General features: G+C 37.7%; 1 protein-coding gene across 5 annotated transcripts in view; it reads right to left on the bottom strand.

Moving 5' to 3' along the window:
• Positions 1-25,044, bottom strand: part of ADAM9 (ADAM metallopeptidase domain 9) — a 102,547-nt gene that overhangs the window by 55,473 nt on the left and 22,030 nt on the right. For 4 of the 5 annotated variants that reach the window (XR_004966028.1, XM_036298858.1, XM_036298856.1 and 1 more), the window contains exons 5-11: positions 20,697-20,773; positions 19,488-19,683; positions 17,484-17,549; positions 15,398-15,469; positions 11,800-11,969; positions 5,716-5,797; positions 5,085-5,218 (exon numbers count right to left, since the gene is read on the bottom strand). Coding sequence is in view for 4 of the 5 variants with exons in the window: in XM_036298858.1 (XP_036154751.1) it covers positions 5,085-5,218; positions 5,716-5,797; positions 11,800-11,969; positions 15,398-15,469; positions 17,484-17,549; positions 19,488-19,683; positions 20,697-20,773 (797 nt within the window). In the remaining variant the exon portion in view is untranslated. The remainder of the gene's footprint in view (positions 1-5,084; positions 5,219-5,715; positions 5,798-11,799; positions 11,970-15,397; positions 15,470-17,483; positions 17,550-19,487; positions 19,684-20,696; positions 20,774-25,044) is intronic. The other variant, XM_036298857.1, reaches the window with a different exon arrangement.

Raw genomic sequence — 25,044 nt, 5'->3', positions numbered from 1 at the left:
AGGTGGAAAACCTTTCATTCTCCAAAACTTGGTATTTCTAGATCTAGAAATCAATGTGCCTTCATTAGAAGTCTTTTAGGACCAAGCTATTACAAGTATTGCCTCAGATTATAGCTTCCAAGGATCTCTGTGTTTGCTATGGACCCAATTTTAGCCAACCATTCCTAAAGTGCTTCTGTGCTAATCCCCTATAAGCAATGAAATGCTGATATTTTATTCCTTACAAAACCTCCCCAGTCCCAACTGTCTCTTTAACTACATCTCCAAACTTAAGGCCATTCTTGAGCCATGCCCCATTTCAACCCAGTAAGCCCAACATATTTCTGCTTCATATACAAAAGAACAATAAAACAAAGACAGAAACTCAAGTGGTGAACATTTGCAAGTAGTGACTACTTACACTTATCCAATACTTATACTTGCCCACAAGCTATCTCTCTGCCCCAGACAAGTAACTTACAAACAGGACATTCTTCTTTTAGCCCTCATTTATTTTAACTTACTACACTAACATATAAAATTATTACAAGATCAAGAAAATATGTGGAAACTCACATACTACCTTGTTACACAATCACAGAACCTCCCCAAAAGGCCAAGGCAACCATCAACAAATATATGTATCCTAAAATCCTTATTAGATTGCTAAATAAAAGTGTGAAACTATTATGGTACTGGTAGTAATGGGAAAATAATATCAAGACAATCCACTCAGATATATTTGAAATATAATTATCCTCTGAAAATTTTTTAAAAATTAATTTAAGCCCAGCCAGCATGGCTCAGCAGTTGAGCACTGTGCTATGAACCAGAGGTCAGGGTTCGATTCCCAGTTGGGGCGCATGCCCAGGTTGTGGGCTTGAACCCAAGTGGAGGTGTGCAGGAGGCAGCCGATCAATGATGCTCTCTCATCATTGATGTTTCTATCTCTCTCTCCCTCTCCCTTCCTCTCTGAAATCAATAAAAATATTTTTAAATAAATAAATTTTAAAACTCCACAACAAAATCAGCAGTACAATATTTCCAGCATACATTATCAGTTCTCAAGAATATATTCCAGGGAACACTGGTAACAGCAATCACCTAAAAGTTCAATACTATTAAATATTTATATTTATAACAGAATGGCACCTACGCTTTTTCCAGAACACTTGTATTAAATAATTTTTCTCTAGTTCCTAGTTAAAAATAATTTCTCAGAACAAAATAATTCAAAAAAATATAGAAAAGCCAGAAGAAAAATCAAAAAATGACCTGAAAGATTACCCCAAAAGACACAACCAGTTAAACTTTTGGCATACATCCTCACGATCTTTTTTCACATGTTCATATGTTTAAAGATAGTTATAATTCACACTATGATATTTCATATATCCCTTTTTCACATGGATAAATACATTTTTAGACCAACATATTATTAACCACTAGTGATTCACAAACCACACTCTCCAGTGCCCTGGAGCTTCTAAGGAGGTGCCTCAGGAGCCTGGGCCAACTTAGGCACAATAGGCACATGCCTAGGACCCCTCATACTTTCAATGGCCCACAAAAATGTTTAAAATTAGTTTCTTTTAAAATCAGAAGAAGAAAAATGGGAAGTCACAATAATGAATATATAATAATAAATCCAGCCTGGGTTATATTCATCTTGATTCTGAGATATCTTGAACTTTAGACAAATAAAAACAGGTTTTTCCCCTCATGTTTTTTCAAAATGGTTATAACTGGTTTAAAGGGAATCTATTTATTTTATACACTTATAACTATATTTCTAATTCTATTTAATTGATTTCCTTGCTGTTCAAAACTAGACAATCATATCATCTGAACTTTCCCCTTTTCAAATAATTATTCCTAAATCTTTTCCTTATTCAATGCATTAGCTGATGCAAAACAAGATAAGGTAATGGGACTGACAAATATCATCCCCATCCTTTTCCACTGTGCTCTATGCTTGCTGGAGAATGACCTATATGGACTGTATCCAATAAAACACAGCCAAATAAGAGGCACTGGCAGAGACAAGAAGGCAGTAGGAGAATAAGGCAGATTAGTTCCTCTGGATCCCTCTCCATCAGGTCACCTTATGTTTGCAGTTTCCCATTATTTCAACTTCTGTAGGGCCAGTCCCTCCTAATAGCTACTGTTTTCCTCTCCAAGAGCCAATTACATTCCCTCCCTTTATGTCTTTTACATCCCTATAAGGTTATATTTTTAAGTTAGCCAAAAAAAAATAAAATAAATTTATTTGCAGCTCTTCTCACAGGGAAAATGATAGGTTGCCTAATATTTGACATCATCTTATATACATGTTTAAGTAAGTCTTCTTTGGGTAAAATATACGGTCAACTGGACACCTGAAGTTTTACTTATAAAATTAACCATACTAATATTTATTTAAACCTCTATAATCTTAAGGACTTATCAGAAATTTAATATCATAATTTGTGGCCCAATATTTGGATTTTTGCAGCTTGATCTCTGAAGCTGCTTACAAAGCATAACTTGCCCTTTTGGGCTCAGAACCCACCCACAGAGTAAGCAGTAGCCCCTGTACTGTTTGTTAATCATACTCCTTGAATCACTGTTAAATAATACTTCCTGTACTATAATTGTGTGATAAGAAAACAGCCTTTTGTTCTACGGCCTGGGCTGAAACTAGGATGTTGACAAATGCTTAATCATATATTACCTATTGTTCTCATCTCAAACCCCACATGCTTGGCCACTGAGTCAACCAACTGTTAAAAGTACAGTTGCCCCTACCAATCAGAAAACAAATACTGTAAGTTTACGGTCTCATTTCCCCTAGCAACCCATCTCTTTGATTGTTAGCTCTTTACAATTTTTGCCTTTATAAACCTTGCCTTATCCCACCATCCATTTTGGAACGTCTATTTCAGCGGTTCTCAACCTGTGGGTTGCGACCCCTTTGGGGGTCGAACGACCCTTTCACAGGGGTCGCCTAAGACCATCGGAAAATACATATATAATTACATATTGTTTTTGTGATTAATCACTATGCTTTAATTATGTTCAATTTGTAACCATGAAATCGGGGGTCACCACAACATGAGGAACTGTATTAAAGGGTCGCAGCATTAGGAAGGTTGAGAACCACTGATCTATTTGGTTCATACCAAGGGCTACATTTCCTGGTTTGCAAATCATTACCTGCATAAACTCTCTTTTAATTTTTCAGAAAGTTTCTTCCAGACTTCTGTTTACATTTTATATGTGTTTTGTTTACATAATCTGTCAATGATTAAGAAAGAGATTTAAAAATTTTCTCTAATATATGGGAACATTTTCCCTTGAGGTGCTTTTTACATTATATAACTTAATAACGTAAAATTAAAAAAACTATGACAAATGTTCATTAATGATTATATATCTCATAAATGAAAAGTGGTAATTTTTGTCTTATTTTGAGTCTCTTTGATACAGGAGTGTTTCCTGAATATAATTATAATGGTTTGTAACCTATTACTGATGTATTTATTAGGTTAATATGTTGTCTTCCACCATTAAAATGTAAATACTGTAAAGGACAAGTCTTTATCTAACTCACTGAGATAGTCTAAGTGCCTAAAACAAAGTCTAGCACATAGTCCTCAATAAATATTTGATGAATGAATGAAGTATGGGTCATACCTTTTTAAATTCCACTACAGCACTGTTTCATGACATTCCTTCCTCTTGATGTTCCTTTTTTCATTAGTGTCTTATTTTATCTCACTGTTGATTATTTCTTTCTTTTACCCTGAATCTATGTCTTCCTCAACTTCACTGCCAGCCAGAGCAAACACTAAACTTACTTCCCTGTCCAACATAAAATATTTTACAATCATGACTTTTCTTGTGAATATAATTACACTTCTATTAAGGATAGTTTTTTCATAAGTGCTATACTAATTCTTCCATATCTATTTTTCAGCCTAGTATTTGCTCAAAAACCAATAAATTCTGCAGTAAATCCTGCTTGAGTGCTTCCCCTTTATACCAGGATGTGATTACAACTATATTCTCACATTTAGAGTGATGGCTAACAGAAGTTTTATTATTTTTTCAGTGCCCTAGGAGCTTGAGGAAAATAGAAAAGAGAGTGAATCCTTAGGGCCATGGATATTCCCCATATGAAATCTTCATCTGTGTTTGTTAGAGATGAACAACTTTCATATCTAATTTTTTCTCTGACTCAGCTTCTAATCCACACATGCACTGTGGTCTTGTCCAGTTCTCTGCTTAGTACAACTGCCTACTAAAGCAGGATGGAACCTTGTTGCCTTCTGAGAACTCTGCATCAAAAAGAAGCCCAACAACTCAATGGTTCTTGTTTACCCTTAGACCCTCAATTGTAATTATTTTTGAACCCCGGCAAAAGAAGGGGTTCTAAGACCACAGGCTCTTGACCTAGACTTCTTGATTTCAAATCCCAGCTTCACCACTTCCTTAGATGTGTGACCTGTTTCCTCATCCATAGAGATAACAAAGTACCTACATCTCATTAGGTTGTTGCACATTAACTGATTAATACCTTTTAAGTGCCTAGAACAGTGCCTGATACAGAAATAGAGTTCAATAAATGTTAATGCTTCTTTCTCCTTCTCTTTGTCTTTCCTTTCACCTTTATGTATAAAATTGGAAATGTTAGGACTACATCAAGATGTCTTCCACCTACAGTGACAATAGTGTTTTCTCATGAGGTTTGTGAGTAAATGTTTCATATTGTCCTTCAATCTATATTCTAACCTGCACTGATTCGAGCAGAATCCCCTCCCTAATTTGTAATTCAGATGTAAATTTTTCCATGTTCTTATATCTTTTGGTCTGTCAACTGGTTTAAAGAAGAGTGTAGCTACATACCTGTGCCTAAATAAATATTTCTTGCTGAAAGCTTTGAGGAATTATTTATTTAATTAAAAAACAGACTTCTCATTGGTGTATCATGTAATTAGTTTCAGGGGAACCAGGGATAATTTTTCCTGTTTTTTAACATAGACATGAGTATATCCCAGAGTTTAAGAAATACTGATCTACAATACCACATTATAAAGAATAAGAAGAAAAAACTCATTACTCACGATGCTCCTGAATTCATAATGCAGCTCTTCGCTCCACAAACACAATTTCTCCCATCATCGTGATTCATTCCAAGGTTATGACCCAACTCATGAGCAACAATAGATGCAAATGTCTCCACTGTGATTTGCCCAAACTGTCCAAACACAAGAAGGTATTACCTCGGTTTCTGAGCAAAAGGATATGTTTTGTTTCTGAAATTATTTTTTCACAAAGGAAATTTATTACAATAATGTTAATAGTATATATGATAAATCAAGCATCCAACATCAGTACTTATACATTTCAGCCTACAAAGAAACTCGTGTGACTCAACACACTATGAAGATAGACTCTTTAAGCAATAGATCAAATATTTTAGCACCAATAGATTATTCATGGTGGTCTATGGGAAAACAAGTTCATGGTTCTAATTTAATTTTCTTAAGTGAGGTCTCTATTTTCTCATCCATAAAAAGTGAGGAGCTAATAAATATTAGGATACTTAATCCAACTCATCTTCACTTCTACATTGTCCCTGATAAAACCCAAAATATAGTTTTAAGGATGAGGGAAGGAAGTACAAAGTCAAGAAATGCTTAACACTCTCTTAATGCAGATGGCCAAAGGTGAATATCAAGAACAAAAATGTACCACATTAATCCCGCCTGCGTGGCTCCTTGAACACACTGTTCCCACAAATGCCATTCCTGCAGTCCCACCAAAACCTTTCTTCCTAAATAAAAAGAAAAGGTGAAAGTTATAACAAGTAACATTTTGAAGTCAGAAAACAATAAAGCCTTCTTTTATCATCAGAGAATGAGATTAATATTACAAATTCATTTTTTAGAAAAATGAAGATACCAAACCAAATGTTTTCTACCTTCTAATGAAAAACCTCCCTAAAATGCATTACATTTATTTATGCAAAAATTCTTGTGAGAGACAGGGAACAAACTCAATGAACATATGCACACAGGAGGCTACAAGGCAGGATGCACAGGGAACAATAAGGTCACAGTGGCCTCCATATGGTTCATCACTTGTATCCCAGGACCTGTTCCCTCTGCCTGGAACTTTCTCACCCATATATACCCCTAACACTCCCTCACCTCCTTCAGGTCTTTAGGCAAAATCTTCTGACTGAGATCTTATTTTGCCATGTTACCTAAATTTCAACTTTATTCCTCCAATACTTTTATTTTTCCACCTTACCATTTATCTTTATTTATCTAGTGCCTGGTGCACAGATTCGTCACATTGAAAAGAAATTAATTAGAATGTGGCTAGCAGGGCAGGACTGGGCAAGATGGATGGGCCGGACATGCCCTAGAGCCAACCCCCCAGGGTCCCTCCCAACCAGCCACACCTGGGGCAGTGCCATGGCTTGAAGGGCATCTGCGGACTGAGCAAGGTCCCTCTGGCAGGTGGGGTCCCTTGGCCTAGCCTGCAGGGATCAGACTAAAATCAGCTGTCTGACAACCCCTAAGGGGTCCCGGATTGCAAGAGGGTAGTTCTCGGGTGATGCATCCCAGAATGGGGCTCCTTCCTCTCTGGTTCCGGGGTACATCACCCGAGAACCACTGTTGCCAAGTCATGGCAACTCAGCAGCTCCTGCGTTGAGCATCTGCTCCCTAGTGGTCAGTGTGCGTTATAGCTACCGGTTGGAGTATCTGCCCCGTGGTGGTCATTGCTTATCATAGCTACCTACCAGTGGAACAGTCTGACAGTTGCTTAGCCTTTTATGTATATAGATATAGATATAGATATTATATATACTTATTTATCTCATTTATGGCCAATCACCTCCACCAGAATATGGACTCCATGAGAGCAAGAAGTTTTGTCTGTTATGTTTACTGCTCTACTTCAGTGTCTATGGTGTACACCTAATGAATATCTTTTAAATGGATGACTAAATCCTTCTCTGGGACATCTGACCAGCCAAGAGAAAAGGACTTGAGATATTGACATAAGGGGATTTCCGAGAAAAATTTTCAACCAGGTCACCATATAGTGAACTCCAAAGTCCCCAAGCTCGCTCTCATGTACTCAATGCTTCCAAAAGGCTTTCAGTACCTCATTTTAATCACAAACAAAACACCTTTAACACAACAGATGGAGACCAAAAAGAGGGGGAAAGACAGCTTGGTAAGCATACTTGGGCAAGGCACAGGGAGTATGCTTAATGCCTGTTCCTTTTGGTCTTATGTGAACTGGATGGCATACTCACTGGGATGAGGACACTTGTAGATGCAATTTTACTAAAAATTAATTAAAAAGTCAGGACCAATCCTTTGTGATTACAGGGCCATAAAAAATCCATTTTGGCATTTTCAGTGCCTTGCTTTAAATTAACTCACATAACAAAAGAAAACAAAAGAAAATCAGGGGAAGTTTCTCCGCTGGAAAAAAAAAATATATTTTTAGGTACCATCAACATTGAGGGAGGCAAAAAGTATTACATAAAATAGAATTTTTTCTTTTTGCAAATAGCCAGCCTATCAAGCCAGAAAACTTCTAAGGATAAAATGTTTTAAATATTTTCAGTGAAGGTTTCACTGTAAATTTTTGGAATGTACTTGTATTAAGTGATTTATATAAGTTTAAGTTTTATTAAGGTACCATGAAATTGCTGTTGAAAAGAAGAATTTTTAAAATATATCAGTAATGAAAAAAAAACTAAGATGGCGGCATAGGTAAACACCGGGAAATTGTCGCCTCCCACAACAATTGAAAATTACCGCAAAGGACTGAGCAAACATCATCCAGAACAACAGAAAGGCTGGCTGAGTGTAAATTCGACAACTAGAAGGAAAGAGAAGCACGCTGAGAGCCAGAGGCGCTGCGGAGGTGAAGTGCAGAGGTACGGCGGCTCGCGCGCGCGAGGAAAGGGGGTGGCACCTGAGGACGCGGCTGCCTTTTTGAATCACAAACTCCCGACTGCCCTGAACTCCGGTTCCGGGAAGTCTCTGGGGACCCAGGTCTCATACGGGGAGAAGCTGGTCTGTCCGGCAGCGGGCGAACTTGAAGGTGGCTTTCCCTCAGAGGTGCTTGCAGCAATTAGCGGGTCACTGGGACCCGCGACTCCGGGCGGAGAATCAGCCATAGCTCCCTGATCCGCCCTTGGATTCCCTGAGACCCCGCCCCACCCAGGCTGCGGCAGAGGCTTTTGCATGTGAATGTACCTAACTGCAGCCCAGCCAGGCAGACCAGGAACTTCCAAGAGAAGGCCCAAGGCCCCGCAGCGGCTTGCATTGCTTCACAGCTGAGCCTCTTCTTGGCTCCTGCTGTGTGGCCTCAGGCAGAGGCTGAATTAGCACCTCCTTAGATCCAGGAGCCACTGTACCCAGTGGTCAGAGGGGGACCATCCAGACTGCAACTCCTCAGATCCATAAGGGACACACTCAGGGAGCAGACTCAGTGAGCACCAAAGCCCCACTGAAGCAAGTCTTGCCCCAGAAGGGTGTCTTCAGCACAGAAGGTCTCCCACTTTAGACACAGCTGATTCTCACAGCCAATTGGCCTGGAGGTCAATTCCTCCCAGTGATTCTACAACAACCAAGGCACCAAGAGTGCACCAAGAGTGTCCACCCCAGGTAACTGGGAAGGCTGAGCTACTGGGCCCTACAGGACACCTGGCGCGCAGGGCCACTCTATCAACACAGGGAAGCTGCCAAAATGCGGAGACAAAGAAACAGGTCACAAATGGCAGAAATGGAGGAAAGAAAACGATTGGATATAGAGTTCAAGGCCACATTTATAAGGTTTTTCAAGAATTTTATGGAAACCGCCGATAAATTTAATGAATCCCTCAATAAGTATAGTGAGACCATGGAGGACATGAAAAAGGACCAACTAGAAATTAAGCATACACTGACTGAAATAAAGAATAATTTACAGAGATCCAGCAGCAGACAAGAGGATCCCAAGAATCAAGTCAAAGATTTGAAATACAAAGGAACAAAAAATACCCAACCGAAAAAGAAAAAAGAAAAGAGATTCCAAAAATATGAAGATAGTGTAAGGAACCTCTGGGACAACTTCAAGCGTACCAACATCAGAATTATAGGGGTACCAGAAGGAGAGAGAGGGCAAGATATTGAAAACCTTTTTGAAGAAATAATGACAGAAAACTTCCCCTGCCTGGTGAAAGAAATGAACTTACAAGTCCAGGAAGCGCAGAGAACCCCAAACAAAAGGAATCCAAAGAGGACCACACCAAGACACATCATAATTAAAATGCCAAGAGCAAAAGATAAAGAGAGAATCTTAAAAGCAGCAAGAGAAAGACAGTCAGTTACCTACAAGGGCGTACCCATACGACTGTCAGCTGATTTCTCAACAGAAACTTTGCAGGCCAGAAGAGAGTGGCAAGAAATATTCAAAGTGATGAATAGCAAGAACCTGCAACCAAGATTACTTTATCCAGCAAAGCTATCATTCAGAATAGAAGGTCAGATAAAGAGCTTCACGGATAAGAAAAAGCTAAAGGAGTTCATCACCACCAAACCAGCATTATATGAAATGCTGAAAGGTATTCTTTAAGAAGAGGAAGAAGAAAAAGGAACTCTTACCATTTGCCCCAGCATGGATGGAACTGGAGAGCGGATAAATACCACATGATCTCACTCATATGTGGAATATAATGAACAACATAAGCTGATGAACAAGGACTGATCCAGAGATGGAGAGGCATTGATTGGACTGTCGGGACTTGGAGGGAAGGTAGGGGAGGGTGGGGGTAAGGGGGAAAGATCAACCAAAGGACTTATATGCAAGCATATAGGCCTAATCAATGGACATGGACAATGGGGGGGTGAGGGCATGAGCGGGGGGGGGGTGGGGGTGGGGGGGTAGAGGGTAACGTGGGGACAAGGACACATATGTAATATCTTAATCAATAAAAAATATATTAAAAAAAAATTTAAAATATATCAGTAATATTTCAGAGACTATGAAAACTATTATATCCAGGAAATAAAAAATTGATTATGTAAAAAAATATTCAGGGGAACGAAAAACATCTATTAAACATTAAAAATAAGATAGCCAGAAATTAAAAACTCAATAAAAAGCTTAAAAGTTAAATTTAAGATAATATCCCAAAAAGAACAAAAAGACAAAGAGAAGAAAGGAAACAAAAGATAATTCCTGAAACTATAGGACATCAGTTTCAAAACTGAAATTACCCACTAAGTACACAGCACATCAGTGATAAAAGACATACACAAAAGCCTATCATCAAGAAAATTAAGACACCTGGGAATTAAGAGAAGATCCTATAAGTTTCCAGAGAAAAAGAAATTTTAAGAAGCCACATATACAGGATCAGAAATCAGAATGATTTAATGGTTCTCAACAGTCATATTGGAAGTCAAAAGATAACAGATTCGATTCATTCTGAAGAAAAAAGATTTCATGCCTCGAATTTTATACCTATCCAAATAATCAAAAAGTTATTAAACAAACTACAAAGCACACCTCTGAAAGAATGAGTTACTTAGACCACAGAATAATCAAAGGTCAAAATGAGATAATTTTTTAAAAACTATTTTTATCGATTTCAGAGAGGAAAAGAGAGAAAGAGAGAGAGAGAGAAAAACATCAATGATGGGAGTCATTGATCAGCTGCCTCCTACAGGCCTCCTACTGGGGATCGAGCCTGCAACACGGGCATGTGCCCTTGACCGGAATCGAACCCGGGACCCTTCAGTCTGCAGTCCGATGCTCTATCTGCTGAGCCAGACTGTCTAGGGCAAGATAATTTTTTAAAAATCTGTTCTGAGACTATTAAATATATTTTCTCAGATACAAGATGAAAGAAACTATGTTGGGGAGCACAAGAGACTTGGTTGGAAAGTTGTAAGGTCATTCTGATAAAAGGAAAGTGTGTGGAATGCCACCTGCCCTGTTTATCGGAATTCCGACTTAGGGAGACTTAGGGGAGTATTGAAAGTGGTGCCACTAATTATTCCTTGGCCTTTCCAAACAAGCCTGTGCATATGCAGACCCCTGATGTTTACTGGAATCCTTATGCTTAATCCCTGGATGCCCTTCCTAGAGGACAATGTAAACATGTATGCTCCCAAGATTACTCACCCTACTGATTGTATCTAAAGAGAAAAATTCCAATAAAGGCCTAAGGAGGCAGGCAATAGAGGCTGCTCTGGCTACTAAGGCCAGGAGCCCTTTAGCCCTGTCTTTCACAATCAAACTGTGAGTAATCTGTTCAGGGACTGCTGTCAGCTCTGGCAAAACTAGAATACATGCCATACCAAAAGGAGAGAGTAAACTAAACCCAAGAAAGTGAAAGGACATGAGATTAAGGTGACAGGAAATTGAACACAGATGAGAGATATTATTATACTCTCACTTGGTCCTAATGTATGAAATTAAGTTTTCTTTATTTAAATAAATGATCAAAAACCTTAAGAAAATATAACCTTAATAAAAGAAAACAAACAAAAGTTATTATTCTGACCATCTCATTAACAGAACTTTTTAAAAATCACTTACAGAACTAGCCCTGGCCAGTGTGGCTCAGGTGGCTGGAGCATCATCTCCTATATCAAAAGGTTGCAGGTTCAGTTCCGGGTCAGGGCACACATGTAAGGCAACCAATCAATGTTTTCTCTCACATTGATGTTTTTTTTCTCTCTCTCTTTTCTCTCCTTTTCCCTCTAAAATCAATGAGCGTTTCCTCAAATAAGGATTTAAAAAGAAAAAATCACTTACAGAATTAGCTGTGCACTGTCATGTCTCCGACGTGTTATAAGAAACTTTTCCCGCCATTGTACAAAGTTCCCCAACACATCACCAGCACCACCAATTGTGCTGATCAGGTTTACATTTGTCCAAATCTCCAGTCCAACTAGCACAACTCGAATATTTAACATAATATACATCTAGGAAGAAAACAGAAATAAAAGTATACAAACATATTAAAGGATATATTTTAGCTTACAATGAAGTAACATAACTACTTAAATTAAAAACATGACTCCTCACCCTGGCCAGTGTTGCTCAGTTGGTTGGAGCATTGCCTCGTGCACCAGAAGGTGGTGAGTTCAATTACCAGGAAGGGAACATACCTAGGTTTCGGGTTTGATCCCTGTCGGGGCACATATAGGAGGCAACTGAGCGATATTTCTCTCTCACATCGATGTTTTTCCCTTCCAAAAAAATAATCCCTTCAATATAATGAGATTCTACCCTCTCAAGGGTCTCAGTTTCCTTGTCCATAAAATAAAAATAATACAAATTCAAAATCCTTTTTATGCCCTAACCGGTTTGGCTCAGCGGATAGAGCGTTGGCCTGCACACTCAAGGGTCCCAGGTTTTTTATATCAATTCCGGTCAAGGGCATGTACCTTGGTTGTGGGCACATCCCCAGTAGGGGGCGTGCAAGAGGCAGCTGATCAATGTTTCTCTCATCAATGTTTCTAACTCTCTACCCCTCTCCCCTTCTCTCTGTAAAAAATCAATAAAAAATATTTTTTTAAAAAATCCTTTTTATTTTCCATTCCAAAATCTGACATACTCTGAAAATTTTAAGTTTTGGGTAAATTAATTCCAAAACTTGCCCTAAACTAATGCAAGCCTATTTATAGTCCACACTTATCTCAATTAATGGGAACATTCACACATTTCACCATAAAAATACCAATGCTTTTGATTACATTATGCTACCCCAAGATCCTGTGGAGTATTATATAATACATAGTGAACCATATGAGCTTTGTGGCCCGTGAGAAAGAAAATACCTACTAAGAAGGGCTCCTAGTGGCTAACTCGGCTCAAATTTAAAAGCAGAGCCTAGAAGCTGTTTCTAAACAGAGGCCTCTCATGCAAAACTCACTTCATGGAGAAACCTGCACTAAACTGCATGCCTGCACTGTGCTCCTGCCTTTATAAAGGAGTTCCTAGAATTGCATGTCAACCCATAGGACTGAGGCTTTCCCCATCCAATCAGAGCTAAGCAGCTGTATTCCCATCAGCATCTTCACAGACCAATCAAAGCAACTCCATTCTGACCAATCGGGACAATGTTTTTTGGACCAATCAAACAGCAAAAATTTAGAATCTCCATTTGCATGAGGATGGACCAATCAGAGACCAGGGACAGCACTTCTGTTTATATAAGTCAGCTCCTCTCTTGTGCAGAGAGCACACTTCCCCTTTCCACCAAAACTGAGGATTATGTTTCCTCACTAGAGCTGAAACACCCAGGACATCACACTGAGCAGAGCAGTGCAAAGCGGAGCAAAGCAGAGCTGTCTAGCTGCAAGGGGCCTCGTCCCACAACCACCAGACAGCCATGCTGTTTCATGATCGAGCTGTAACAATATTTAGCTGCCCCACAGTCATGCTGATCTCACAGTTGTGCTGTATCACACCTGAGCTATCTGCACTGAATAAAGTTTCCGTCTTCCCAGCACCTCATACACAGACACTCACACACACAGTGTTGAGTTGGCACCTTTCTAAACTCTGATGTAAAATCTGAATTACACGTACCCCAAAGGTTTCAGATAAATGATTACAGAACTATCTACTTCATAGAAATACTGTGAGGAATAAGTTCATAAATGTAAAGCACTTAACTCAGCTTCAAGAACATTATAAATGCTCAATAGAATGCTATCATCATCATTATCACCATTATTATTATGCTTGATATTCATCAGGAAAACATCTTATAAATAAAATTTTCTTATAACATCCTACCTAATAAAAGACAAAAAGGGTAATTAACCATACCTTCACTACGCTTCCCATTGGCTAATCAGGGAGATATGCAAATTAACCACCAACAAAGATGGTGGCTGGCAGCCATGCAGCTGAAGCGAGCAGGAGGCTTGCTTACTCCAGTGATGGAGAAAGCCAAGGTTCCCCGCCTGCCGCGGCCCGGCTCTGAGCTCCGAAAGCAACAAAGTTTCAATTATAGAAGCTAAACAAACCCCAGATACCTGCTTTCAGTAGGCCGTGGCCACAGAGCTGGAGAGAGCAGGAGCCTGCTCTCAGCTCCAGTGACGGCAACAAAGTTTCAATTATAGAAGGTAAATAAATCCCAGAATTAAAAAAGAAAAAAGAAAAAAAGGAGAGGCTGGGAGCTTCAGTTGCTGGCCAGCCTGAAAACAGCCCTCAGCCCTTCATCCAGGCTGGCCAGGCACCCCAATGGGGACCCCCACCCTGAAGGGGGTGTGACCAGCTGCAAACAGCCATCAGCCCCTCACCCAGGCTGGCCAGGCACCCAAGTGGGACCCCCACCCTGATCCGGGACACCCTTCAGGGCAAACCAGCTGGCCCTCACCCATGCACCAGGCCTCTATCCTATATAGTAAAAGGGTAATATATAAACTGACCCTAACAGCAGAAAGACTGGGAATGACTGATCACTATGACACACACTGACCACCAGGGGGCAGATGCTCAATGCAGGAGCTGAACTCTAGTGGTCAGGGCGCTCTCACATGGTAGGAGCTCTGCTAAGCCACAAGCCAGGCTGATGGCTGCCAGTACAGCGGTGGTGGTGGGAGCCTCTCTTGCCTCCTCAGCAGCGCTAAAGATGTCTGACTGCAGCTTAGGTCTGCTCCCCGCTGGCAAGTGGACATCCCCCAAGGGCTGCTGGGCTGCCAGAGGGATGTCTGATTGCCATCTTAGGCCCAATCCCCTGGGGAGCAGGCCTAAGCCAGCAGGTGGTCATCCCCCGAGGGGTCCCAGACTGCGAGAGGGCACAGTCCTGGCTGAGGGACCTCTCCCCCCCGCCCGAGTGCACAAATTTTTGTGCACTGGGCCTCTAGTGTATTTAATATTTCAGTATCTCCCATTCAGTAACTCCAAAAATCTCAAAACACATTTCTCTCTCTCCCCTTCCCTTCCTCCCCTCTTCCACCCTCATTCTCATTCTCTCTCTCTCTCTCTCTCTCTCTCTCTCTCTCACACACACACACACACACACACACACACACACACACACTTTCACTGATACTGTCATATGCTTTTAGAGTAGAAGGCAGACTTATTCAAAATAAGGTTCTCTCAGTAAAAATTCAAAAATCTTTTCATAATGTCAAAGTACCTTAGCCTATGTACTCTAAAGATAAAGTAGATGCTAATAAGAAACATACTTGTCTCAAAGTCTTCCCGCAATTATATTTTTCCTTTAAATGTAAAAATAATTACAAAACAAACTAAAACCAGAACCCTGAAAGATTGAGTCATTTGGGCTCTAGGATAATCAGAGCTCAAAATGAGACAATTATTCAATTCTGTTCTGGGACTATGAAAGGATATGATAACATAATTCCAATTGATCGAAAATACAACTTACACTATCCAAGTAGTTTGCTAAACGAATCATCTCTTCTCTCACTGCAGTCTGATTTCTCCCCATCATGTCATACTGAAAAGCAAGAGAGGAAAATCATTAGCACCAAAGTAATTTCAGAAAAAAATTTCTATAATTGTTTACAATGGAGATAAAAATCTAAATATTTCCTCTGAACCAAAAACTAAAGTAGCTAAACATTCACCAGCATTTCAATTTAATAAATCTAAAAGATACATTTAAGTGATAAATAGGAATAAGAGGAAACAGGTATCAGTGTAAAATGAATAATGAAAAACATTGAAGTCTTCATTTTCGTTAAATTAGTAAAATTTTAAAATGAATTTTCTTCACAATATTTTAGTCAATTTAATGAAAAAATATTTTCAAGCACTTCACAAAAATAGAATATGAAAACAATCAAAATAAATAGATAAAAGAATGAAAGCATTCTAAAGAATTTCCTGAATCCTTAAGCTAAAGACATTACCAATAAACCATCTCTGGGCTAAATTAATGAGAGGCTAACCAATGTTCACTAGTTGAAACATTATTTGTAAATAAAATACAATAGAGTAAATATTGCCCAGTCAGTGTGGCTCAATGGTTGAGCATTGACCCATGAACCAGGAGATCATCGTTTGATTCCCAGTCTGGGCATATACCTGGGTTGCAGGCTCAGTCCCCAGTGAGGGGCATGCAGGAGAGAGCCAGTCAATGACTCTCTCTCATCACTGATGTTTCTATCTCTCCCTCTCCCTTCCCCTCTTTGAAATAAAAAAAACATATTTTAAAAAAATAAATCTAAATAACTATTTTATCATTATTTTCATATAACCAACTTAATAAATAATGGGGGAAAATTTTAAGAATGTATGTTTTTGCTATATGATAAAGGCATTAATATCAGAATATATCAGATCTTATCAGTTAGATACTTTATCATGATTCTCCTAAAATAAGGAAAATAAATTTGAATACATTTGACAAAGTTTGATTAAAATTGAATCATTTTTATTTTGAACCATTATCTACCAGTATATAACAAATCTATTTAGAGAAAGTAATAAAGAAAAACATCTCAAATCTTTACTTTGGTCACTTATCCAGAAAAACATTTTACCCATTAGTTGGGGCAACATTCATGCTTGTTCATAGTCCCTATCCTTTTCCCTTCTACCACTTAAGGGTAATGAACTTATAACGAGCAAATCTGAATATATGTCTGTCTCTTAATAAATATAGTTTCTCTCCCAAACTACACACAATAATGGATTTTTAAAGCCATGCAATTCTTCAAACTATCTCTGCAGTTTACAAGAAAGAAATTGCCAATCATATAAAGTTTCTACAAACAACTTTTCCATACAAATAACAAAGCTAGCAGCAAAAGTCAGACAAAATATTTCAAATAACCTGTTAAATTATATGGCAGCTATATCTAAATCTGAAAATCCTATAAATGCTGGAATAGATCCAGTAGTTTTCTTAGTTAAGCACAATTCTTTCTTTGTATGAATATGGAAAATCCCTGGTATTATCCTGAACAGTAAAGTTAATAATAAAAGCTTAGATGAACCACGCTTCTCTATTCCTTTCTAACACATGCCAGGATCTGGAAGTTTCTATCTCTTAAAGTGAGGTATAGGATAGCTGAAATTCTAGATAAATTTATTAGGCAACAAAGCAATAACTGATTAACTGCTTTCAGTCCTTTGCAGTGGTCGCCAACCAGTGGTCCATAGTGGTCCATGATGTCTGAAAGGTTGGCGACCGCTACAAGTCATCTGAAAAGGTCTCAAGACTCTGACAGGCAGTACAGTTTCATTAAGAAATTCAGCATGAGTAAATCACCCAAGAGAACAGGAAAAAAAATCACTAGTAGAAAATGAAGTCAGAGGTAGTCCTATTTGCTATATTTAGCTTCTGGTAGTATTATGAATATTTAGTATCTTAAAGGGGGAAAGCCATTTTTTATTACATTTCAGAAAAATCAATACAAATATATTATATTGTATATTTCTTTCATGTGATGCTCACTTCTCATCTGCTTTTCCTGAAAAAGAAGAAAAACTGTCACCAATCCTACCCTTTCCTTGTCTACAACAATGAACAGCTCCACATAGCGGGTTTGTGGCAGCACAGCTCTTCTTCTCTGTCAAAAACACAAAACATTGTAAAGGTAAAAAAAATAAGTTATAAAGCTTGATGATTTCATAGGTATTGATCCTGCCCTAATCTCTAGTCAATTATTTCATGTCTGCTCAAAACATCATATATTTATTTGGCATAACATATCCAAAAAAAAAAAAAAAAAAAAAGCAAATAACATGTGTTGTTGCTTTTTTAATGACATCTGCTACCTTTACTGGATCTAAAAAAATTATATTTAAAAATAATGTAAGTTATCCAAGTTTACAAAGAAGAATTGTTGATTTTCTAACACAAAAACTACACACACACACTTTAATGAGAAATCCCATTATTATGTTGAGAATAAAAGAATATCCACTAATAACCGAGCGCAGAAGTGAGTAGCCTTTTAAAAGTTGCCACTTTTTAAAAAAATGCATGTAAATGATAGAATAAGCTGAAATTTTATTTGCCAATGGTTAAAGTTAAAAAGAACAGTACAGTAGTCAAGAGTAGATGGTTGAAGAGGTGATAAAAGTAATGCCATAAATTAGTATGAGTTAATGAAAATATACTAGAAGAAGCACATGCCTCTTCTAACACAGCACATCATTTCATAGATAAAGGTTGACCTACTCCTAAAAACATTTCAATCTAAGAGACCCTTGTCAAGAGGAAGCTAGGGTATCATAATGAAGACTCAAAACAGGGAGACAAGTGCCCCTGAAGTCATCTAATATAATTAAGGTTCTAAAGCCCAACCTCTCTGTTTCTCCAACCTAGAGCTCAAGAATCACCATTCTAGTTTGTATCAAAGGTATCCAAACAAAAAATCCCACTGCTCTCTGAAAGACAGTGTAATAAATTACTATGCAGCACTGATAAAAAGAAATATAATTACTGTTTAAGATTTAAGTCCAAGTTCCTAAAGCATACAAGAGCTCTACTGTATTCAATCTGGAGGCAGAAACTGCATATTGCTCATATTGTGATCCCCTAGTAACTGTCATAATGTCTGGCACATAGTTGGCAAAATCCAGCAACAGTATTTTTTTAATGCATAAATATGATGTTTTAAAACTTTAGTCTGTGTCCATCGATAGCCAAATGGATAAAGATATGGCATATACATACAATGGAATATTACTCGGCCATAAAAATAATGAAATCTTGCCATTTGCTACAACATGGATGGACCTAGAAGGCATTATGCTAAATAAAATAAGTCAAAGACAAACACTATATGATTTCACTTAGATGTGGAATCTAAAACACAAAATGTGAACAAACAATATGGAAACAAACTCATAGACACAAAAAGCAAATGATGATTGCCAGATTGGGGGGGCGGGGAGGGGTAGGGGAACCGGTTGAGATTGGGTGAAAAAGGTCAAAGGGATTAAGAAATACAAAGTGCCCAGCCAGTGTGGCTCAGTAGTTGAGTATTGACCTATGAACCAGGAGGTCACAGTCTGGTTCCCCATCATGGCATATTGCCAGGGTTTCGGGTTCAATCCTCAGTAGAGGTGTGCAGGAGGCACCCAATCAATGATTCTCTCTCATCATTGACGTTTCCATCTCTCTTTTCCTCTCCTTCCTCTCTAAAATCAATAAAAATATATTTTTAAAAAAATTAGTACAAGTTGCTAGTTCTAAAAAATACAGCATAGAGAACATATGAATAATATTATAGTAACTATATGGTGCTAGATGGGGATTAGGTTTATCAGGGTGATCACTTTGTAAGGTATAAAAATGCCTAATCAATATGTTGTACACCTGAAACTAATATAATATGTCAACAATAATTGAAAATTTTTAAAAACTTTAAAAAAAAATTTCAAAACAATTATGCTTCATTTTTTTATACAATAAAAATAACTTTTTGTAGTAAGCTGCAAAACAAAACAAAAAACAAAAACTTTAGTCTGAGCCATGAAGAAATATATGATTTCCTTACTCGAAGTAGCTGAGTGATGCTGGGAGGCTCTTCCTCTTCGTCCTGGGTTGTTTCTGCTTCTGTATCCTTGTTGGAAACCCCACATTTCAGAGGCTCTTTGTGGATATCATCCATTCGATAAAAGATGTGCTCAAAATGAGAGCTGTTTTGCAGGGGTTCAATCCCATAACTCACGTTCTCTATATGCAGCAATCCTCTAAGTGTTGTGTTATACACACACACAATTTTTAAGAATGAAGAAAAAAATACACAGGAAAAAAATTAGAAAACCTGAATTCAAGTCCTAGTTCTTAACATGTGTCAGAAAGAGTAGCATGGTATAGAGAGAACTATAAGTCTTTAGAGTCAGGCTGACCTACATTTAAAGCTAAGGGCTGTGACTTACTAGCATCACTTCCCAAAAGTTACTTAACCTCTCAGCATGATTACTGTATAATGGAAGGCAATAAAAGACAGTTGCTACACATGTGGGGTCTGGAGCCAGAGAACCAGAGTTTGAATCCCAAATGTTTCCTACTAGCTGTGGGACTCTCCCAAGTTATTTAACCTCCTCCTTTCTTTAAATTCTACATAGGGCTGTCCTGAAAACTAACTTATTTAATAAGTGCAAAATACTGCAACTATTGCCTGGCACACAATAACTTCTATAAGGGTTATTACTTAAATGGCAATAATCATAGCCATCTTATATTGTTGGTTTGAAAAGTAAAAGCAATATTTATTAGTCAATCATGCAATCAACCAACCAGTGTTATCATACTGCCAGGCCCTCAATAAATGTAATTTTAATGTTATTATCATTTCACTTGACATGTGATACAATTTCTCCAAACCTCAGTTTTCTTACCTAAACGTGGAGATAAGAAGCCCCTTTTCACAGTCATTATCAGACTTAAGCAAAAAAATGTAAGTGAAAATTTTATAAACATAAAGTGCTACAGAAATTTAAGTATATTTTATTTTACATGGCAAAAACTATTTAGCACTCTCAAAAATGAGATATTTTTCTTTAAATATCAAAATCCATCAATTGGAATATTTTCCTAAATAAACATGCCAAGAATGATATCTTAAACATAGCTCTAAAGACCTCTGACAACATTAAAGTAAAGCCTAATTTTGTTAAGTCCCCCAAAATTTGAAAACAGAGATAGGTGTACAGGGGTAAGAAATAGAGAGGAAAAACAATTAATAAATAAAATTCCTTACCTGAGTCCAAAACAGTCACTAAGAGCAATGGATGAATCATAAACTCCTTCCACATAGCCCCGATAATGACAATGATCCTAAATGATAAACACTGTATTATCTTCAGATACTGTTCCTTTGTGGGAAATCATTATAGAAATTATAGAGCTAAAAAAATTATTTAAGGTCAGTAAACTAAAAATTTTATTTATATTATTGACATCTCATAATATCACATGGCATTCTTTAGACTATTTCAGATTATCTACTACCACCCTACATGTATATATATGTTTAGGCAGAATTCTAAAAAAACTAAATATAAATAGCTCTACCCCAACAACCTTTAAGCCTAGAAGCAGAAAAAGATAATATGTCATTTTTAACATCTTAACATTTTAAATCACAGTCAACACAAGAAGCTATAGCAGCCAATGCCGGGAGCCGGTCCATGCTTGCTGTTTCAAGGGACATGGCATATATGGCATACTGTTCTTAATATGTTTGCTCACCTTCTTGGTGCTGTGTGTTTTAACCAAGGTCACCTCTCTGAGAAGGGTTGTTTCCCCAGGTAGGGATTTTCCCCTGAAGTTAGGGAGGGAATAAAACCTCTTAACTAAGTGCCAGGCGGGTAATTAATCACTTTAACTATGAACAATCATGCTTAAGCTACATAATCTTTACTCCCTGGAATGGAGATAAGAAACGCCCTAACCTTTGTAATAGAGATTGATAGGATTGAATCAACTGGTATAAATACAGATGTAATAAGACAGCAAGACACAGAACTTAGAATACAGAACCAAGAGAGACAGAACCTAGGCACAGAACCTACACAGAACATTCTCTAGAGACAGAAGAACTTCGCTGGAGAGAACATGGCAAAAGTTCCTGGACAGAAACTGGTCTCAGAACCTAGAGACAGAACTTAGCGAGAGAACATGGCAAAAGATCCTGGACTGAACCTGACTACAGAAATTGGCAAGAGAACCTGACTAGAACCTGGTAACTGAACCTGGCTGGAGAACCTGGACAGAACCTGGCTGGAGAACCTGGAGAACCTGGCTGGAGAACCTAGCAAGAGAACATGGACACAGACCCTGGCAGGAGATCCTAAGCAGAACCTCTCTGGAGATCCAGACCAGAACTTGGCTGGAGATCTTGGCTAGAGGTCCTGGCTAGGCTGCTGATCAACTGAACGCTGTCTCTGTGTCATTCCTTCTTCGCCGACTCCATCCACACCTTTGGGGACCCCTGGACCTGCTGGGGCAGGACCCCGGCAAGCCAACTGACATCTAATACAGAAGAGGACCTTGTGACAGGCTAATGATGTCAATGGAGAAAAAAAAAGCTCAGTGTGTAGCAAAAAGAAGAGATTTTGATCTAATTATTTTATTTTCTTCCTGTAGATATATTGATATTTTATTAGTTATATATTCAGCCATCTTTAAAAACTAAAGACCCTTTATCCTTAATTTTGAGCAAGAAATTGACCAGTGAAAATATAAGCATAATATTACTTATTAATATTAGATTTTTAGTACACAGCATAAAACAATCACAAAGCATTAAAAAAAAAAAAGCCAAAGGTATGGATAAGGGAGACCTAGCCCTAGCAGACATTGAGACATATCACAAGGCCTTAATAATTAAAACAGCATGCTATTGTTGGTGCATTAATTGAGAGACTAACCAGTAGAACAGAATATAAAGTCTCAAAATAGTCCAAAGTCTATATTCAACTTTTATGATAAAAGTGGCACCTCAAATCACTGTGGCAAAGATGTACTTTTAATAAATGGTGCTCAGTCCACTGGTTAGACCTTTAAAAAGGATAAAATTAGATCCATGCCTCACACCATACATAAGAGTAAACTCCAAACAGATCAAGAATTCAAACATAAAAAATGAAACCATACAAGAACTAAACAAAAACATAGATGAATTCCTCTTTAACCTGGGTGTAGAGAAAAGGTTTCTATCACTCAAAACCTATATGCAATAAAAGACTGATAATTTTTATGATATAAAAATTTTTTTAATACAGTGGGGCCTTGACTTACGCGTTTAATTCGTTCTGAGACCCGAGCTCGTTAAGGAGCTCGTTAACTCAAATTACTCTATCAACTCAATGCAAAAAATCGGCCGAGAGACAGCTGGTATCTCAAAAAACTCGTTAGTCGGGACACTCGTAAGTCAAGGCCCCACTGTATTCTACATGGAAAGAAACATCAGAAAACAAAGTCAAAAGATAATTCACAGACTGAGAGAAAATATATCAGAGATAAAGAGTTAATATCCTTAACTTATTTTAAAGTACTCTTAAACAATGAAGGGGAAAGATTAAAAACCCAATAAAAGGGCGCAGCTGGGAAGAGATCAATAGGGGAAGAAGGAGACTTATATAATACTTTAAACAATAAAGAATTTAAATTTAAAAATAAAAATTAAAAACTGGCCGAAGACATGAACAGATCATTGGTAAAGGAGGATATAAAAATGCTCTTACATATATGAAAATATTTTCAATCTCACTAATGATAAAGTAAGAACTCATGAATCTGTGCTGATATAAGGGAAAACTCTTCCTTACAGTAGAAAGCAATGATGAATATAGAAGCACTGATGAAATCAGAAAAATCACAACTTTAGCAACTATTATAATAATAACTGATTCAGGCAAATACTAAACACTAAAACTAGTGGGTAAAATTTTGAGAAGTAACAGGATATCTGTATAGTCTCAAAGTATCAACCCTAATATTAATTAAAGAGGTACAAACAGTAACTTTACAGAGGAGAAACATGGCAGACAACTCCTTAACCAAATGATAAATGTTAACATTGTCAATAATAGGGCTAATAGCAGCATCTGCTCACTGATTAGATACACTGAGAACCACTCAGTATATACTCAGTGGGATTCCTGCCAGAAGTACATAACCTGAATCTGATCATGAGTTAACATCGAACAAACTCAAATGACAGGACATTCTACAAAAAGTGAGACTATAAATGTTGGACAAGGAGAGATAAGTATTTTCAGATTAAAGGAAACTAAAGAAGCATGACTACTGAATGCAGCACATGAACTTGTATTGTCTTTCATTATTGTATAGCTATTGATATGAACAAGACTGACTCCATCTTTGTGACCTTGATTCCTTGTTCAAGTTTTTCATGCTGTGAACTCTGACTAACCTCACTAGTTTCAGCCAGTATACCAAAGCCTTATAGTTAATGATTATTTGTGTTCTTTAAAACTTTACTATATAACCATAGAAATTCTTGGGCCAGAATGGCATGGCAACAAAGATAAATATCAAACTAGGTTCTAACATCAATTGTAAGCAAGCATCCATCATAAGCCCATCAAGAAGTATGGTTTCTGGCACATACTGCATTCATTGTCTCTTTGTCTCATCAATCATTAGTTCTTTAGCTATACCATTTAAAATATTTACTGCAACAACTGTCTGGTAAGGGAGACTAGCTGCACAGACTGTAGGGTTATCTTCCTTTCTATTCTATCCCTGTAAGTAACCTACCCTAGAATAATTTCTGTTATATTATGGAGTTGCCTGCCTCATTGTTCAGTCTCAAGACACCTTCTTGTTTTGGTGGCCATATACCTTCGCTCCATCATCAGACAGCTATCAAGGACATTATTGGGATAGTAGCACCCCCCTCAAAAAAAAAAAATTTAAATTAGATTGCTTCAATGTTAACTTCCTAATTTTGAGAACTGCACTATGGTGACCAAAAAAATTCCTTGCTTTTAGGAAATTTACATTGAGGAAATGATAGGAAATTTAAGGATAAAGGTATACCATGTCTGCAACCTATCTTAAAAGGTTCAGGAAGGCCTGGCTGGTGTGGCTCAGTGTTTGAGTGATGACCCATTACCAAGAAGTTATGGTCTGATTTCCCGTCAGGGCACATGCCCAGGCTCGATCCCCAATAGGGGGATGCAGGAGGCAGCCAATTAATGATTCTCATCATTGATGTTTCTATCTCTCCCTCTTCCTTCCTCTCTCTGAAATCAATAAAAAACATTTTTAAAAGGTTTAGAATAAAATAAAGAAGAAAGAAAAGATCAAACAAATGTAATAAAAAGTTAACATTTCAAGAATCCTGGTGAAGGTACGCATGAATGTTTTATATTACTCAGGCAAATTTTCCTGTAAGTCTGAAACTGAGAAACAATTTTAAATAGTTACACACTAAACAGCATTGTACAACTTGTTCTTGTGTGGGGAAATTTACAACCACTAATGTTTTTCTTCCTAGTGTTCTGTAGTTATAGCTGTGATATTGCCTTCTTCTCACTAGAGGAAGAAAATAGTTTTTTATTACAGCTGAGGTAACA

Source organism: Myotis myotis, unplaced genomic scaffold (genome assembly GCF_014108235.1).
Source record: "Myotis myotis isolate mMyoMyo1 unplaced genomic scaffold, mMyoMyo1.p scaffold_m19_p_3, whole genome shotgun sequence".
Lineage (NCBI taxonomy): Eukaryota > Metazoa > Chordata > Mammalia > Chiroptera > Vespertilionidae > Myotis > Myotis myotis.
Note: the sequence above shows the minus strand (reverse complement) of the source record. Positions and strands in the feature narration are given on the sequence as shown.